The 20,145-nt window shown below is 29.7% G+C and overlaps 2 protein-coding genes across 2 annotated transcripts; both read left to right on the forward strand.

Annotated features, from left to right (window-relative positions):
- The first annotated feature begins 8,614 nt into the window (after positions 1-8,614).
- On the forward strand, positions 8,615-12,725 carry LOC103501921 (E3 ubiquitin-protein ligase RSL1). The gene is made up of 3 exons (XM_008465687.3): positions 8,615-9,440; positions 10,992-11,761; positions 12,314-12,725. The coding sequence occupies exons 1-3, from the start codon at positions 8,727-8,729 to the stop codon at positions 12,516-12,518; spliced, it is 1,689 nt and encodes a 562-aa protein (XP_008463909.1). The 5' UTR covers positions 8,615-8,726; the 3' UTR covers positions 12,519-12,725.
- Positions 12,726-13,513: 788 nt separating this feature from the next.
- Positions 13,514-16,345, forward strand: LOC103501923 (E3 ubiquitin-protein ligase RSL1-like). Its single transcript, XM_008465688.3, has 3 exons — positions 13,514-14,303; positions 14,715-15,469; positions 16,026-16,345. Exons 1-3 carry the CDS (start codon positions 13,680-13,682, stop codon positions 16,132-16,134), a joined length of 1,488 nt encoding a protein of 495 aa, XP_008463910.1. The 5' UTR covers positions 13,514-13,679; the 3' UTR covers positions 16,135-16,345.
- Positions 16,346-20,145: the final 3,800 nt, after the last annotated feature.

The following is a 20,145-nucleotide window of genomic DNA, read 5'->3' on the forward strand; positions in this document are numbered from 1 at the left end:
AAGTTGAAAATTGTCGAGAGTGTTTGTTTTGTTCAAGAAAGTCAAAAGATAAAATTGACCAACACAGACAAATCCAACTATAACATTTTGTTTTGTCTTTAAGGATGTTGTTTGTTAAGATTGATTGATTCATTCTTATAAAGATTTTAGTTAATTATGTTTTGTAAATTTTAATTATTACTGTCTGTTTGTCCCCACAATCTTTTGTTAAAAAAAATTAATTTCTTTTGAAAAATAACTGTGAACCAAGGAATTATTAGAATATTTACCAAATATAACACAATCTTAAATTTTATTATGATAGATATCTATAAATATCAATAAATTTCTATTGGAATCGATTAATGTCACTAATAGAAATTTTATCATCGATAAAATCAACTATATTTTTGTTTATTTTGTTATATTTGAAAATGTCTCATTTTTTATTATAATTACTTCAAAATTATTATATTATTCAAAATTTTATTTTAAATAATAAAATTATTAAAAATATTTATAAATATAAAAAAAATATTTATTATAATTTATTGCAGATATAATATAATATTTTTTTATATTTATAATATTTGATTTATTTGATTTTATTTTATTTTATTTAAAAGCAATATTTATTCATGTTCAAGCAATTCATTGATGGTTTAAGTTTAATTAATTTGATGAACTAAACAAGAACTGTTAGTGTCTTTTTTTTCCTTGCAAACGTACACTTTGGTTCCTCATAGAAAATAAATATCTGTTGTTATTCAATGAAAATTTTGTGAAAGAAAAAGTATAATATTATTTTAATTTCTTTGGTATTCCTACGTTGATTATTTTTTAATGTGGAGGCTCCTTCTTATACTCATGGATTGATCAATGAGTTTACCCTCTTGGAGCACCTAAGTTTTTGGAAGAGGAGAAGATAGACAAATGTGGATATGTTTATATCTCCACATACGTGTGTCGCTGTCGTCCATCGGGTGAGTAGCGATAAAATAATATATATTTTTTTACTAAAAATTTCTTTTGATTTTCCAAAATACCGATTGAAAATAAGAAAACATTATTATCCCTACTCCCACAATTTTCTTCTTAATAAATCTTTTACCGTTTTGTGACCGTTAGCTTTCTATCCTCTCCTATATATATACCTCATTTTTCCTTTCATTCGAACATACACACAAATTATTCTTCTCATTCTTGTTATGTGATAAACAAAGGTTCCCAAGCTTTGAGTGTGTTTGCCATTTTGAGTGATTTTGATTCCAGTAGATTTCCGTTCAAAATCATTTGAAGATGAGAGGCTATTTTATCTCGAGGACGACGAGGCAATATTATATTTGCACAATCTAGAGCAGAGCCATGAAACGTCTTAAAGAGAGTGTGTTCTGTAACTCAGTTGTCTACTAACCTTGTTTCTGTTTTGCAGTTTCTATTTCAGTATTAATTTGTCTTGCAGTTGCTGTTATATTTTCTACGTACCAGTTTGCTGAACTGACCGAGCTGTGGGTTGAAGACCGAAGTGCAACAGCAGTTGTATAAATAATGATAAACATTGGGGTTTTTTTCTTAACAAAGGAGTAAATATTTTGTTAATCATTTGATTTTTCAAAATTAGGCCTATAATCACTAATTCATTCAAGTCATGAATTGTTTCGTCATTCATTTTTTACTCTCAATTTTAAAAAGCAAACTAAATCTAAAAATAAAATATTTTTCTTTCAAGGTGAATATTTTAATAAAGAAAAATGGGGAGAAAATAAGTATAAATTTAGAAAATAATATAGAACTGTTGCCAACAACCAAATGTAATTCCTTGTCGTGAATGATATATAGAGCAAAAGGAGGAAATAACTCTCTTAAAAAAAGTTCGAAAAAAAAACTAAAGTTGTTAAATCACGAGCAACTTTATTATTCTCTCTCCAAGAGTCATACTAGCGAAAAAGCAACAAAGAGTTTCTTTTAGAAAAGTTTAGAGTCTAGAAATTTAAAAGCGCTTGATGACTTCAAATGGATCACATCCCACCTCCCAACAACCGAACATAAGAAAAGGAATGAAAATTGCTAGTAAATTTTGGGTGTATCGTTTCAACACATTCTTAAAGTAGCGATTAAGTCAATGTAAATGAAGAAAAAGTTTTATTCTAACTTTCAATATAAAATATTTGCCAATTTATTATTATTCTTAAAGTAAGTAAGCGGTTAAGTCAAGTTCATTTTTGTTATATTAAAAAACAATCTTCGTTGAAAACATGAAAAACAAAATAAGAAAAAAAAACTATAAATTTTTTCCTTGGATAAGTTTATTAATTCAACTTTTCTTTTTTCTTTTCTATAAAACAAAGTTGATAGAAAGATTTTGATTATTTGGTTTCATTTAGTTAAAAAGAATTAATTAGTGGCATATACTCTTAATTATGTTGAGATTTATTGTGGTAAAAAATTAATAAATTAAATTACTTTACAATAAAGTTGAGTTTCTTTTTCTTCTAACTCTACATTAGTTTTTTTCTTTATAGCTTTCTTTGTTCCCACAGCCTACCAACTTTTATTCATTAGCTTTATTTTGTAAATTTTAACTAATCAAGTTGGTTGGTTTGTCAAAATAATAATAATACTAATGAATTGGCAATTTGATATTGAAAGGTTAGAATAAAGGTTTTTTTCTTTAAGTTCCTTTTCATTGACATTGACTTAATTGCTTACTCACTTTAAAAATGTGGTGAAAGAACATACCCAAAATTCACTACCAATTTCCATTCATTTTCTTTATTTCATTTACTGACATTCGATCATTATTGATGGTGGAATTTGATCCATTTGAAGTCATCAAGCGCTTTTAAATTTTTAGACTATAAACTTTTTTAAAATTTTTCTAAAAAGGATTTTTTATTGTTTTTTTCGCTAGTATGATCCTTGTAAAGAGAAGAACAAAGTTACTCCTGATCTAACAACTTTAACTTTTTTCGGATTTTTTTAAGTGAGTTATTTTCTTTTTGAACTCTATATATCATTCATGAGAAGGGAATTATGTTTATTATGTTTGGTTGTTCGTAACATTTTTATTTTTTATTTTTTTAAATTTATGCTTATTTTCTCCCTCCTTTTCTTTGTTATAATGTTTGTTGGTTTTTTAAGAAAAATATTTTATTTTTAGATTTAGTTTTATGTTTGAAATCTCAAGTAGAAAATAAATGACACGACGTAGAAATACAAACTTAATTTTAAAAAATCAAATGACTAACAAAATATTTACTCATAAATTAAAAAAGAAAAACCAGTTTTGGTAATTATTTATACAACTTGTACTTATTTTCTATGAGAAACCAAAATGTAGTTTTAAAAAATAAAATTACTAGATAAGTGAAATTTTTTTAATTAGACCATTAATGAGTTGTACAAAAATAGTTAGACCTCGACCATTATCTAGTTTTTTTAGAATTCGAAAGGCACGTTCTTATATCGATAAATTTTCAAAAGAAATTGATTAACAATAACATTCTTAGTTGAAAGTTTAGACTATATTTGATAACTATTTCGTCTTTTGTTTTTTAAAAATAAACCTATTTTATTTTCATGTTTTATAATGATACCCGTCTTTCTTAAATACCATGATTAGATTTTAGCCGAACTTCAAAAACAAAAGGTTCTTTTTTTTTAAAATTTTGCTTGATTTTTTAAACCATTGGTAAAATGTAGTTAATAAATTATTGTTTATAGACTTAATTTTCTGAAATAAAATTGTTACCAAATTTGAACTAATTTTCAAATTTCAAAATTTCAAAAAAAGAAAAAAAAAAAGAAAACCAAAATTCAAATCATATGATATATTTATTTTAAAGTAAAACAAATCAATACTATATTAACTTACACCTTTGTTCATACTCATTTGAAAAACATTGTTGAGATTTATAATTACGTCAATTAAACAATAAAATAGTAATAAGTGAATTAAAGTAAGATTTTGTAAGAAAAATCAATTTGAGATCATTTATTAAGACCATTTTTTAAAATTGTCCAAATAGTTTCTAGATTTCTTCAATGTCGAATTAGCAAAATATGTACAATAAAAGAGATAGATGAATAAATTTTAAATGAAATTCTAATAATTGAGACTTTAAATTGATTTGGTTACGAATGTTTAGAGATTCATGATCTGTTTGATAACGTTTACATTTTTTCGTTTTCTGTTTCATCTTTCCCTTTCTTGTTTCTTTGTTTTTTTGTTATTTTAAAACTAAAACAACAACATGTTTTTGATAACTATTATTATTCTCTGTTTTTTTTAATTAGAAATAGAAACTTGTTTGATAACCATTTATTTTTTTGAAGTTCTTTTTAATGTAATAATATAATATAAAAAAAAACATTTTTAAATATAGTAAAATAAACTAAAATATTTACGACATATAGCAAAATTCTGAATTTTATTCATGATAAACACTAATAGATTTCTATTATTTACGTCCTTCACTGATCTTCTTTTTATTGTTTGCTACAATGTTTACTACTTTCTATATAAACAAAAATAATTTATTCCCTAAATACAAATGATTCAAACTCAAACTAAAATATTTTGCACTCCAAACTACTAGTAGATTTATTAAGGTACGACTATACTGAATGATATATATATATATATATATCGATCGTAGATCAAGGTTTAAGTCTCATTCTTTATATTTGTGATGCACCGACTATTTTCTTAAGGGGTCAAAGTATAATTTTACATTAAAAAAAACAAAATAAAACAAAGATCCCACACGTGAGGTATTAAAAATCACACTAATGAGTTAGTAGAATAATTAGAATGTTGAAGTCAAAACAAAGGGTTTCTACTTTGTCCTACTTTCTCTTTTTTCTTTTTTCCCCCCTTAGTGATGACATCTTTGAATTAAAACTTAGTTTGTTTTTGGCCCTTTTGTTTTGTTATGGACAAACTGCCTATTCTTTTTAACTTCTTTTCTTTTTTCCAATTTAAGTATGACATGTTCTTCCTTTCCTCATTTTGAATTCAATTTTGGCTTGGGTGAAGATCACAAATCCCATTTCTATAAATTTTGGAAATCTGTTCCCTTTTCTAAGTATTGCTTCTTCCATTTTGATCTGCTTCCAATTTTTTTTTTCTCAAAAAAAGAAAATTTTCCAATTTTTATCTCACGTATTTGTTGATTTAATTTAGTTCTTGCATCTAAAAGTTCGATTTAGTCTATATATTTTTTTAACATGTAATTTTAAAAATTGTTTATTTTATTTTTTAGATATCAAAATAGTCAATTTTTAAAAGCACAAAAACTAAAATAGACGACTTAAAAATGTATATTATATGGATCGAAAATATATAGATAAAAAGAATACAAAAATCAAATTATTATTTAATTAGATCATCAAAAGAAAACTAAACTTCATTTTAAGAATTAAAAATTATACTATAACATTATATAAAATAATAAAATCAAGGTATGTTACTCAAATTCACATTAGTAATGTTTTATATAATCTTAGAGCTTTATTTTATCATTACGAAGTTGAAACTTACCATTATAGGAATTAAATTTCTTAAAATAATATATGAAATTTATAATTTTATATATTCATCATTTACCTAAATACATAGAAAAATTGTAGGAATTAGACAAATTAAAAATAAGATATTTAAATTGTGTTAAATATAACACAGTCTCAATTGTATCAATTACTATGTATCAATATATCTATAGTTTTTTTTTACCTCACTTGTTTTTTAATTATTTTTGCAAAAGTAAAAAAAATGTAATTTTTAAAAAGTAAATTGTCGAAAGTAGAATATTTGGACAAAATTATTTACATTTATAAAGTATAATGAATTTAGTCATTTAGTTATTTGTTCTTCTAAATATTTTATTATTTTTGGAAAAAACCCATTTTGCAAAAACTTAATTTAGATAGTATATATATATATATAGAAGAAAAAATGTATATACATATACATATATGTAAAAGTTGAAAAGAAAAGAAAAGAAAGAAAAAAGAATGTTAGGGGTGAAGTGAGTTGGTGAAGACCCAAAACACGTGGAGGTAATGTGAGGAAGCTGTTGAGGTGCTGGCCGATCACTTTGGCCTAACACTTTTCACATGGAACAGTCCTTTCACACCAAACTTATTTTGCAACCCTTTCATTTTTTCTCACTTTAACCCCTTTTTTCCATTGCTACCCAAACTCAATATTCCTTTGCTTTTTATTCGCTATTCATATTCAATACTTTTTATTAACACATTTCATCCAACCCTCTCCCCTTTATTTAAACTTTTTTTTACTATATTTAGTGAATAGTTCAATTTTTTTTCCTATCCATAACAATTTCTCTTGTTTTATTAATATTTATAATATCAAACACATTTTAAACAAATGCTTAAATTAGAATCCAATTTATGAATTTGCTACCATTAACATATTTGAAAACATAAAAACTATAACTTTATTTTTCATTCAATCAATTGTTTTCAAATTCTCAATCAAATAACAGTAGGTTTCGTTGAATAAATATTTGACTTTAGAAAATTATCCTATAAGCTCTATGTTAATTTTCTATCATCCATGCTATATCTTTTCCTTTCTATTAACATGTTTAAAGAATTTACTAAAATATAATTTTTGATCTGTGTAATTTGAAACTTGTTCAGCTTTAGTTTAATGTTCAGTTTTAGTTCTTTTAACTTTTGAGATGTCTTAAATTCAATTCTATCTATCTTGACTATAAATTTTGAAACATATACATACATATTATATTATATTATATTTCCTTCCATACAAAATATTATTATTATTATTTAGTTGGTAAAAATTAACTTTAATTTGAAGAATTAAATTTGAAATCTATTATAAGATAAATATTAAACTTGGACACTTGGAAATACATGATTGTAACAATGCATAGATTCTTACTAAAATCACATATGAATCACAATTTCAATAGCTACTTTATAATTAATATATTTATTTTTACCCTAAACAATATCTTCAAATTTCACTCCTTTTTCTAGTACCACAATTACCTACTTTATAATTAATATATTTATTTTTACCCTAAACAATATCTTCAAATTTCACTCCTTTTTCTAGTACCACAATTACATGATAAAAAATTGAATTTCTGACTTCTAGACCTGTATATCGTTTCAATATTATTTAACCAAACTTACTTCGATACCTTACATTTCCCTATTAATAAAATAAAATAAAATAAAATAACGTTTATCTATTTAATTTAAAAATACACAAATTTATTTAGACAATTATGAAAAATGGACTTAAACGGGCAATGTACCTAAATATATTTCCTATTCTTAACATTGAAATACCATTTGGAATCCGAAGGATTTCTCGAGTGTTATGGCAGGCAACGGGCCTTATAATCAGACGAGTATGGGCCAAATTCCTAATTCCATTGATTTTGGGCCTGGGCCTTAGTGATAATCAAACATCCGGGCAACCTAGCCCATCCAAAGTAGCTCTAAAGCTAAGTACATAAATGGCTCTAAAAATAGACTCATATTTCATAGGAAAAAAAAAAAAAAATCTAATTGTATTATTTGTAACGCTTTTAGAATAATAATTAAATATAAATATAACAAAATCTATCTATGAGATTTTACTGTAATACATTTAGAGAAGTGAATCTAAATTTTATCGCATCTACAAATTCTTTTATATTGTGCTAAAATTTCAAATATTATGGAAAATATTGTATTCATAAAATGAAATTTGGAACATATAAATCTAATAAGAAAATAAACAAAACTTCAAAAAATATCTAGAAAAACAACAAAATATCCAATTTATCTATCTATAATAGATACTATAGTAGTCTACATTGGTTTGTATCTATCACGATCCATCGTATAGATATTGTGATATTTTTCTATATTGTGATATTTTTCTATATTTTGTAAATATTTTAACTTATTTTGCCATATTTAAAAATAACTCAATCTAAAGTATTTATTTGATATAAGTGTTTATTAAGTTTAGCTTTAGATATGATATATTACTTGTGTTATTGCTGTCATTACATTGTATACATGAGATATATATGTTAAAAGTTATCATTGAGAATGAGTATTCTTAAGTTATGGGTCATAAGGAATGGAGCTGTTGCAGCCAAAATATATTGACTTCGACGAGTAGATCGTAACATTTTTGGTCATACCCTCTATTGCAAAACTACAAACTTTTAACAAATTTTGTACTTTCCAATTTGTAATAGTTTAATTCTAAGCGTATAAATATTAATGACTAATCATATATATATATTGAAAAATGGGATCTTTCGCAAAGTTTAAAGAAGTTGAACCAATTTGGAAGAACTATTTTGAAAATGCAAATAATTTTGTTGAGAACAGAAATTATGCAAAACATTAGAAAAATTAGATTAGAATTTGGTATGATATTTAGAACAGAACACCAAATTTAGAGAAACTTCATAGAGATATAAGATTTAGCATAACATATAAAATTAACAAAATAATCAATTTGATAGAAAAATGTAAAATATTTAACGAAATCAGCGAGAAAAAGGTATTTGAATGATTTTTAGTTTTGAATGCTAAAACCTTTTGATGCGATATTTTTGGCAAATTTTCAAACCAAATCGTTACAAACTAAAATTCATTTATTAATTGTTAACTTAAAAGCGATTAAAAGTGATTTCTACTTCTTGCGACAAAAACCGGAAACCCAGTGTTAGACTCCGGCCGGCCCGACTATGGCAGCCAAACCCTCTCTAGATTCCGACGACGAAGACTTCGGCGCCATAGCTTCCAAGCAGCTTCGTGATTTCATGGACGTCTTGTCGATGGAATCGGACCTCGAGCTTGCCTACAATCTCCAACTTGAAGAAGCTCTCGTTGCATCACTCGCTTCATCCTCTTCCTCCTCTTCAATTCCTCGGCCAGAAGTTCAAGATTTCGAACGCGTTGGTATCCCTAGAATCGGCACACTCCATTCCAGGGACATTGAAAAATGCGATCGGATATTCCAAGACTGGCTGCAAACGGAGTTTGATATGCGCAGGACTGGCGGCGAACGTCACCGTCAGGGTCAAAATCACGGTTTCGCTAGGGAGATTCTAAATATTCACGATGATAATTGGAGAGATCAGAGTGATACTTCGCGTAAACCCTTCGGTGAGGGATGCTCGAATGGCGTTGAGGATCGGGAAGTTTTTAAGCTTTACTTCAAGGGTTTGGTGAGCGAGGAAGAGATTGGTAATGAGAAACGTGTTGTGGCTGGAATCGGTGTTGCAATTTGCAACCCGGAGGATAAATTAGTGGTTGAAGTGAAAAGACGCCTTGCAGGAAACGAAAGGAGTAAAATTGTGGCTGAGCTTAAGGCTTTGATCGCAGGACTGAATGTAGCTATGGATTTGAAATTGAAGCGCCTCTGTTTTTACTGCGATTACTATCCTCTCTTTCAATTTGTAAGGCTTCTCTCTGCTCTTGTTCATCGTTAATCCTTAACAACTTTCTTGCAATTACTTGTTTATCAATGGCCCAATGATGTTTATCAATGAACTGCTCCCACTTAATTCTGTATTAAAAGACTTTAGCTGTCTTCTACACCGTTCTCGAGACATTTATATGTTGGTATATTACTATATTTGTATCACGTGGCATGGGACCCTTGCATATTATTTTAATAATAGTCTGATTTCTTGAGCACATACCACATGCTGGAGGACTTTAATTGGGTAGATGACTGTAAAAAATGTGATGATAATGTTGGTTAAAACCCATTTTAAATCACTTTCTTAGGCCACTCGAGGAACTAGATCTGTTTATATCTTTTACATGTGTATGGAGCTGCTAAATGATGTAATGTGAAGTTTATTGTTTAGTTTCAAACTTTGAAGGCAACCCCATAAATTTTAAGTAATTTGGATAAAGGAACTGAGTTTCTTCTTGAGTATCTTATAGATCCCGGATATATTTAATATAAAAGATAGTAGAAATACAAGATAAATCAAGTGATTCGAGTTACTTGAACACTCCCAATCTTGAGAACTACACTCAAGCCCTGCCTATCTTCTCCTTCCTCACGCCTTCTGTTCATAATCAACAAGTACAACCAACTCTTCAGCTAATTACTATTATGTCCTTAGTACCCTAATAACCCCTAAGACAAATCCTATCAGTGTCATGATCGAAGGGGGTTCTAAATTTATTCTCCATTAGCAGGAATATTATTTAGAAGTTAGAACTGAGTCAACTGACAGTCATTGAATGAGATGCATGTGCGTTAAAGTGATATTGAAAATGGGTATATTAACAATGTGTTAGGACTCCTTCCCTGAAACTCAAAAATAGAAACTCAAAAATAGAAAAACAGAGACAGTACTTTGCTATGATTCTACTTGACATGAATTCTAGATGAGTTCACAAAATATCCACAAAATACACTAAAGGACAGCACGGTAAAATAAGAAAGAAAAGGCAGAAATAAATGCCAAGGTTATTCTCCAGCTTCTTCGAGAAGGCTGGAATCTTCTCTTCAAAAGCCTTAGCATCCTTTACCCAAAATATGACCTGGTTTGCTAATCCCCAAAACATTCCTTATATACCTCATTAGAGGTGGGTTCACCCCCTCCCCACCATTGGTCTTTTGTGTAATTCCCATCATACCCTTCCCTGACTTCTTCCTTTTGCAGGTGTAAATGATTGGAGGTCTAACATAATGTTGAGCAGAGCGTTGTAGATGGCTGATGTTTGACTGTATCGGGCTAGTTATATCATTAGGGTGTCATCTTTCCTTGAGTACAATTATTAGTAATTCCTTCACAAGCCTTTCAAGTAATGTTTTATAGTCTGTTTTTAATGGAAGCAGTGTTCCAAAATAGGTAATTTCGATGTGCTCCCTAGGTTGAGTGTTTTTGTTTGAAATTGTTGATATCAGGTTTTAAGTTTTTCAACTTGGAACTTATTTCTAGAAATATATTAAACAATCCAATATCTTATTATTAACCCATGAACAGATCACTGGCAGATGGCCACCCAAGCAGCGCAAGGTTGCTGCTCTACTCAGTCAGTTAGCTCATCTTCGAGTACGTTTTGACTCTTGCTCTCATGTGCATGTGGCTCGAAATGATATCAAATATGCATTCAAATTAGCTAGAGATGCAATAGGTCCTCAGGTCACTCAAACTGAAGTTCCTGCTCCAAAGAAGAAGTTAAATGAAACTTGTGTTATTTGTTTAGAGGATTGTGATGTTAGTAGGATGTTTGCAGTTGATGGCTGCTCGCATCGGTACTGCTTTTCTTGTATGAAACAACATGTGGAAGTGAAATTACTTCAAGGATTGGTGCCCAAGTGTCCTCATGATGGCTGTAAGTTTGATCTGAACGTTGATAGCTGTGCAAAATTCTTAACACCTAAAGATATGGCTACCTTGCGCCAACGTATTAAAGAAGCTTCCATACCTGTCTCGGAGAAAGTTTATTGTCCATATCCAAGATGTTCGGCTCTCATGACGAAAGTTGAGGTCTTGACATACACTAAAGATGTCTTCAGTGCTGCCAACCAATCTGGAGTGCGGAAATGCATGAAGTGTCATGGTCTTTTCTGTATCAACTGTAAGGTTCCTTGGCATAATCGCATTACATGCAACGACTATAAAAGATCAAATAATCTCCCAACGGAAGATGTGAAATTGAAGTCCTTGGCATCAACGTGTCTGTGGCGCCAATGCGTGAAGTGCAATCACATGATTGAACTTGCTGAAGGTTGCTATCATATGACCTGCAGGTAGCTAACCTTATTCTTATTTATATCATATCATATTCATGACAGATTTTTATTCCCAAAGTGAAATATATGGTAAAAAGATAGAAAGTTAACTCTGTTCTTGACTCTCACTTTAAATTATTATAATTGTGGATCTGTTTAATTACTCTTCGCCCCGACTAAACTCCGGTGTTTCCATCTGACTTAAAATTGAAATTCTGACAGATTCTTTACAATTTTTTTCTTCTTTCTGCATACCAAGTTGAAGTTGATTGAGGATTAAAATAACAGTACACGTGAAAATAGAATGGAAGTAGTTTTATTTGTTTGAATTTGTAAACGTTAGGTTTATGGAGACGTACTGCTTATGTTGGAAAAGTGAAAGGAAGGTTATCCATCATGAAATTACCATCATTCATTCCTTTTATTTGTTTTCTGGATGTGCACTATGAATGTCTAGAATAGCCTATTCATGACTGTTTTTCAACTTATACCTGAAACTTATCTGAACCGAATCTAGCTAGCACCCCAATCATTTTGACCTCAAATTAACATCTCCTCTTTTTGTTGTAGATGTGGTCATGAGTTTTGCTATAAATGTGGAGCAGAATGGAAAAATAAAAAGGCGACGTGTTCTTGCCCACTTTGGGCAGAGAATCATATTTGGCACGATGATGATGATGATAGAGACTCTGATCATGATGATCAATACTACGATGACGAGGACGAAGAAGAGCTTTATGATTCAGAGGATGAGTATTTTATTTTATTTGGTTAGGAAAAAAAAAAAAGAAGAAAAGTTCATCCTTTCAACTTCACTCTTCATAATGAACCAACATGGGATTTCATTTTTTGCTTGTAAATTGCTTGACCATGGATGATGACACATTTGAACTTTGAAATGATTCAAATGTTGGAGTGTAACTCTTTGTTGGGGCTTCTCTTTTTGTAACAGGTTCTAATCAATGAAGTTTGCCTTCCTGAAGTTCCTCATTTCATGTTTTCCCCCCTAACGTTGTATGGATGTGTTTGATACTATATATTTTAAAACCATAAAACTAGTTATTCTACCTACTAAATAATAGGCAACAACAAACTATTATTAATTTATTTATAAACATGTTTTAGGTTGAAGAATTTGTCTAATTATTATGTTTATATTTTAATTTTTAAAAATAAATTGGATTTAGTTATTACATGATATACTATATTTCTAAACGTGTTTATCGCTGTTTATAAATTTTATAATCAATTTCCTTAAATTAATTTTAAAAATAGTTTGTGGAGTAGGACAAATCTGGTCTTGTCATTTTCCGATTTGTCGTTTTGGGTTCTCTCTTTCTAAATTCTACAGCCGACAATCGTCTCTCTTCGAAGAAGCAACATGCAATGCAATGCAATGCAAAGTTAGACATTTTTACCAATGTCCCACGTCTATATTATTATTGGAGATTCTTTTTGGAGGGATATTATTATTAGAGTTTTACATCTAATATCATTGTGGAAATAATCAATTCTAGTTTTATTATTATTATTGTTATTTAATATATAGCTGTGGGAATGAGAAGTGTATATAAAGTTGAAATTTTTATTCGAATAAGTTTAGACATAATAATGCCTTAAACCAATTCAAAATTTGCTTCCATTATGACTCTTAAAACAATACTCTAATTTTACGAAATCAAGATTTCTTAGTTCAAAGTCAGTATTTAATAAACTAATCATGTTTTTAATTCTAGAACATTCGGAGGATAAGAACCGACTTTTTTTAAAGGAAAATCAGGAAAATTAAACGAATTGGCTTTTGACTCATAAGTCAAAATCTTTATTTAGGATTTTTGTTAGGAAATAAGTAATTATTGAGTCGTTCGAAAAGTTGAAAAGAGCCGCCAATTGGAATCGGGTATCCACTTTAGAGCAGCGTTTCTCGTCGGAATTCATGGCGTCCGGAGCAACGAACATCGATTCCGACCTAGACGACGATGAACTCGCTTACGACTTGCAAATGGAAGAAGTCATTGCCGCTTCACTCAATTTCCTCCCCTCTACTTCTCACTCTCCTCCACCATCGACTTCATCTCGACCATCCCCATTCCCCGATGATGATTCTGAGAATCACGATGCGATTATGTTATTGGACGATGACGCTTCGGTGGGCGACGACGGGTTGGAACATCGGCTTAATGACCTCGTTGCCGAAGACTTTATCAACGTCTCTGATGACGAGTGGGGAGGCTACGATTGGATGTCATACCGTACGAGTATGTCTGCTCTCAAGTTATGTAATCCTTTGTTTGATCCCGACAGTTCCAGATTGTATTTCAAGGGTTTGGTTAACGAAGAGAGTGTCAGAGATGAAACAGTGACTGTGGTGGCTGTTTTCGATCCGAGAGAGAATTTAATGATGGAAGTGAAGAGGCCATTGGAAACTGTTAGAGAACGCGGGGCTATCAGTCCAGTGGTCGCTGAGCTTATGGCTTTGATCGAAGGGCTTGAAGCGGCTCTTGTTTTTCCCTTGAAAAGAGTTTCCTTCTTCTGCGATGATCGTGCGCTTTACCGATATGTAAGTTAGTATAATCATGCATTTTCACTATCTTTAAACATTTCGAACAAAAATTGTCATTTCTGATGAATTAGATTTATCAATATTTGGATCGTTGCTAAAATTGTTAGTCCATGATTGCTTCATATGATATTTGATTCTGCCTCTTTCATTGTACATTGGCGACCCACCATTGGAACACAAGTAGTGATCCGAAAAGAAAGAGATACTGTTGAAAATTCTCTGTTCATTTCTTTTTTAATTCTAGAACTCTTTGCCACTGTTGTTGTCTGTTGATTTGATACTAATTCTTTCCTTAACCTTCAAGCCGCCCTATGGTTCCTTTGTTGGACTGTTACGAGTCATGATTCTGTTCAACTTTTAGATTCAACAGCAGAATTATTTAGTACTATATGTGATTACTGAATGCAGATTACAGGCAGATTAAGGCCAAAACTGAGGGAGGTTGAAAGATTAGTCGACCAAGTGGGTCTTCTACGAGGGTACTTCAGTTATTGTGAGCCCTTTTTGGTGGAACCAAATGATGTGAAATATGCCTTTAGCTTAGCAAATGGCTTCCCTGCTATAGAAACTGGGGACAGTAGGAAGTTTGTGGAAAATTGTAAGATTTGTTATGAAGACAGGGAATTGGATCAAATGTTTACAATCGATGGTTGCCTTCACCGGTACTGTTTTTCTTGCATGAGAAAGCATGTAGAAGTGAAGTTTCTTGGTGGTTCTGTGGCAAAATGTCCTCATGAAGGTTGTGAATCTATAGTGAGAGTTGAGAGTTGTGATAAGCTTCTCCCACCCAATGTAATTGAAATCATACAACAACGGTTAAAGGAATCTTCCATCCCCTTTTCAGATAAAGTTTATTGCCCACAACCCAGATGCTCTGCTTTAATGTCAAAAACTGAAGTTTTGGAGTATACAAAAGAGATTTATAAGAATGCAAAGCAATCTGGCACCAGGAAATGCGTGAAATGCCACCAACTTTTTTGCATCAAATGCAAAGCCTCCTGGCACGTCAATATGACTTGTGAGGCCTACAAGAAGTCAAGCCATAACACTCAAACGGCAGATGCGAAGCTGAAGATTCTAGCCAGAGAGAAGTTATGGCGAACATGTGCAAGATGCAGTCATTTGGTTGAACTTTCAGAAGGATGCTACCACATCATTTGCAGGTCTGCTTCCTTCGTTACCCTCCCACTTTTCCGTTTTGTACATGCCTAATCTTTCACTCAAGTTTTTAAATATAGTCTAGTTTAATATAGTATTTGCATGAAAAGTTTCGGATTCTATGGGGTGTTTGACTCATTAACTTTATAAGTCAGTGTGACATAACTCAACTTCGTTTATTGATGAACTTCATTTTCTCCTCTTTTCCCTCTCTCTATTGTTTCCAAAACCCAGTCCAAATAATTCAACACCTCAAACATAGACTTTCTAACTCCAACGTATTAACTCTAGACTTTGAGAATATAGCTCAGCCCTAAAAGCATTTCCTCTGCATTCCGGTCAATATTGAAAACCAGCAACTAGGTCAATTGCTATTTCAAACCTACACATTATAGACAGTGGTGGGGCTTGTCTGGAATGACTCATTGAGTTGCAAAAAAGTGATTTCAAATACTTTGATAGCCATTTCAAGTATGCTCATTTTATGCTTTGAGCTTTTGAGCATAGTGATACAACGGTTTTTGTACTCGTGGTTAATGTTGGGGAGTTATTCTTCTTCAGATGTGGATATGAGTTTTGCTATACGTGTGGAGCTGAATGGAAGAACAAGCAACCAACGTGTTCTTGTCCCATATGGGACGAAGAGAACATCATAAATGATGAACTGTAAAGGATCAACCGGAGGTGACAGTTTGTGAGATTTGCTTGAAGAATTCAGATGGACTCTGGTAAATATTTTTCACTTTCTTATGGAATTAGTTAAGATTATAGTACCTGCAGGCTGCAAAGTTGAAATTACTTTCAGTATTAACTTTGTTCTTTCCACTGAATCTTGACAGTTCGTATTAACAATAATAAAAAGAAGGAAAGTTTGGGTTCTACTTCTCATAGGGTTCTTTCTCTTTAGTTTATTTCCATTGAGGCTTATTATTGGTGCATTAATGGTTTCAATTGAGCTTATTAGCTCTAGTTGGTGGGAATTTTGTCCATATCAAATGATGCTTATTTCATTCAGTTATTAGAATATAGTTTTTATGAATCTACATCATCCACCTTTTCTTTTTTCTTTTGTTTTTTCAACAGAAAGATTCTACTTTTGAGCCGATATTTTACCAACGGTAAATATGTCTTGAGTATGATCTGTATTTAGTCTTTATATTTTAAAATATTACACTTTTATTCTTGATGTTTGATTTAGAGTTTATTTAGTCTATAAGATTTTAAAATGTAACATTTTTTTCCCTTAAGTTTTGATCTTAGTTTTCATGGCTAACTCCACAATTTTGTACATTTACCTTTGGATTTTCTTCCATGTCACTTTTAATTTATGTTATTTGATTTAAAGGTAAGCATATACACTTGGTAAAAAAATGTTATATGATAGATCGAGAATTACGTATGCAAATAAAATTGTTCAAGAAATTATTTCATGGTCTTGAACCACATCTTGACTTCGTACCATTTTAATTTTTCCAAGAGACTCAACTCAATACCGTACAAAAGAAAAATGTATACTACTTTTACAAATAATTGTAAATCTCCTATTTTTATGCAAATAATATAATTTCTAAAACAACTCTATTTTTCCAAAAATCCATAATAAAATAGCAAATCTATTATTAGCTCAATATATTTTGACTACTTTTAATTTAGAAGTCAAATGTTCAAAATTTTTGATCTATTATGAAACTTAAACTTTTTTTTTTCTCTAATAAGTAATTTGTGTTTCAGTACAAGTAATAATTTGGATTTGAATCCTTGAAAAGGTAAGGTAAGGTTGGTTGTGACAACCACTAATTATTTGGTTAGAATATAGTCTCTCTCATTTGAATGATGATTATATCTTTTTCAGTGTTATTTAGTAGTACTTGCTGTCCATGTGGTGGTTATATATATATAAGTGTGTTCCTTCCAGCCTAGAAGATAATTGGCTGTGCTCACTTACGTTGAGTGATCACTATTCTTAATCCACTTACCTTTTAATAAAAGTTGTTACATTACAAATGTAGTGCTCCTTGGAAAGCCTTATAAACAATTCCTATAAATCTAATATCAATAAAATATGAAATTTCCCAATATTTTGATTTATTATTATATCTTTGAAAATGTTTAAAGTTAAATTTGAATCATTATAGTTTTTTTTAAAAAAATTATTTTAAATTATAAAGTTTCTAAAAATATTTATAAAAGATCGTAATGTGTTGATATTTTGGTTGAAAAATTGCTGTTTTTATTAAAAATTAGATTTGAGCTCTATAGTTGGAGTAAGTGTCGTAAATAATATCTATATTTTGGTCATAAGTAATCCTTATAGAGAGATTTTCGTAAGGATAATTTATGAGGGTTTAATGAGTAAAATAATTAGAAAAGAAAAAGGAAATGATATTAAAATGGGTGGCTGAAAATGAAAATGAAAATGAATTAGCACAACAGACACTGACACAGTAGCGTTTCCTTTACGGTTCCTCAATTTTGCATCTAAACCAAAACAAACAAAACCGGTGGTGGTGGTGGGGCGGAGTGGACGCCTGTTTCCGTCTTTTCATCCTGTGTATTAAATATTCAATTACTTTTACTTACCCTTTACCCGGTTCGGTTCGGTTCGGTTCGGTTCGGCAGTGAGACGAAGAAATTGCCGGTGTCACCATCGCCGCGGTGACAGACAGTTTCTTTCAACTGTTTGGCCAGAAAACTTTATCGTGGCCCTAGTGGAGAAAAGTGGTTTGTTTAACGGTTTCCAAAAATCTTCTCGGGATTCTCTGTTTTTTTTTATTCCTTTATTCCCTTATTCCCTATCGTTATTTATTTCCTTTTTCTTTTTTTAGTTTCAAATTTATTGGTTTAAACTTAAAGTCATTTTTAGAAGGTTGTTTTTTTCTTTTTTAAAAAAACAACTATTTTGTCTTACAAAATCAAAATCACTAAAAACAAAATTATCATATTTATCTTTTCATCAACCGTAAATATTATTTAAAAAATAATTTAGTTCTTAATTTTGGTTTATAATATTTTAATATCAAAGATAGCAATTTAGTCTTGGAGCTTTTGATTTCGTTTTTTACTCTAAAATTTGTAACAATTTAATAAGGTGTTCGAATAACTCCACAATCCTAACACTATTCAAGTTCTCCAACGCAAATTGTAAATATTTGATTTGATTAGGTTGGTTATAATTTTGAGTTGTTTGGTTCAATTTAAAATTTTTTCTTTTTAGTTGGATTAGGTTCGAGTTAGATTTTTTAAAAATTCGGATTGATTCTACCTGGCTTATAAACATGAGAACGAATTTTTCGGTGAAGTATAAATATTTTCTCATTCTATTTTTGACAATTTTCTTGTAAAATCATTATAATTTCGTGTTATTGTGATGTTTGTAATAAATATGTTGGATTTTGATATTACATTTGACTTATTAATTTATGTTGAAGAAAACAGTAAGTATAAGTTAACAAAAATATACTTACAAAAAAGGGGAAAAAATCCTACACATCGATCCAACCTCAATATTTAGAGTTTAAATTGTTATGTTCCTAAAAGTTTAGAACACAAAAGGTTCTCTAACCAAAATTTTTATCAAATTTCAATGCATTATAGACACCAACTTATAAATCAAGTAATGTTTAGCAATATCATATTTGTTATCCTTTCTTTTAAAAAATTAAATTCGGTCAATATATTAAAGTTGGTTACATTTTCCATAATTTATTAGCTATTACACCAATTATAGAAGTGGTTAGATGATGCAATCATATATTAATTATCAAATAGTGAATAATGCAATTGGAATTTATTCCTCAACACCTCACATTCATATTCTTTAATTTTCAACTTTAATAATCTAAAAAACAACCACCACACACATTTTTTTTTTTTTTTTTACTTTAATCTATTACTTTTTGACATCATTTTTTCTTTCTTTCTTTCTTTCTTTTTATTATTATTATTACAAATTTGAACTAAGATTTCAAATTTCAACACTGTGTAGTGGAGATTACCAATATTTTTAATGGTTGAATTATAATGAAATTTGGTTTTTCACCTTCTTAGCAAACATGGGTTTCTTGAAATCATATTTAGGTTGAGTTATAAGTTAATTTATTCTATAAAATATGCACGAATGATTTATTTTGGTTTTATTAATGCAAGAAGTAAAAGAAGAAAAAGAAAATATTAGTTAAAAATATATAAGAAAAAAGAGGTAAGAGGATGGAGGATAACTGAAAAAGTAAGAATTAAAAAGAAAAGGAGAAAAAAAGAATAATGGATACCGAAACGGTTGAGTGGTAGAGCCGTCCGTCCATACTTTGAAATTAGCTAACATCTTTTCGAGCAATCCCAATACGCATCTCTCTTTCTCCATTAAATATTATATTTAATGCTTTTTTTTTTATTATTATTATTATTTATATTTAAAATACCAACATTATTAATATTTAAAATAATTGAAGATATAATTGAACTAAGAAATGTAGTTTAGTTTTATTTTCATCTTTCATAAAAAATAATAAAATTTTAGAGTAGTTTTTATATATAGGAAGAAAGATTAACAATAAATTAACTAATTAAAAAGCTTTATAGGATTTAAAAATAGGATAAAACCAAAATAGAAAAATACAACACCAAAATGGTATTTTAATTAATAAATAAAATAAAATAATTGAATTCGTCTTCGTCCCCACCC

Source organism: Cucumis melo, chromosome 11, assembly GCF_025177605.1.
Source record: "Cucumis melo cultivar AY chromosome 11, USDA_Cmelo_AY_1.0, whole genome shotgun sequence".
Lineage (NCBI taxonomy): Eukaryota > Viridiplantae > Streptophyta > Magnoliopsida > Cucurbitales > Cucurbitaceae > Cucumis > Cucumis melo.

Bases quoted from the DNA above. Each gene is read 5' to 3' on its own strand.
- LOC103501921 (XM_008465687.3), top strand. From the start codon at position 8,727: ATGGCAGCCAAACCCTCTCTAGATTCCGACGACGAAGACTTCGGCGCC. The intron at 9,441-10,991 runs GTAAGGCTTCTC...ACCCATGAACAG, and splicing joins ACTATCCTCTCTTTCAATTT to ATCACTGGCAGATGGCCACC. The intron at 11,762-12,313 runs GTAGCTAACCTT...TTTTTGTTGTAG, and splicing joins TGCTATCATATGACCTGCAG to ATGTGGTCATGAGTTTTGCT.
- LOC103501923 (XM_008465688.3), top strand. From the start codon at position 13,680: ATGGCGTCCGGAGCAACGAACATCGATTCCGACCTAGACGACGATGAA. The intron at 14,304-14,714 runs GTAAGTTAGTAT...TACTGAATGCAG, and splicing joins ATCGTGCGCTTTACCGATAT to ATTACAGGCAGATTAAGGCC. The intron at 15,470-16,025 runs GTCTGCTTCCTT...ATTCTTCTTCAG, and splicing joins TGCTACCACATCATTTGCAG to ATGTGGATATGAGTTTTGCT.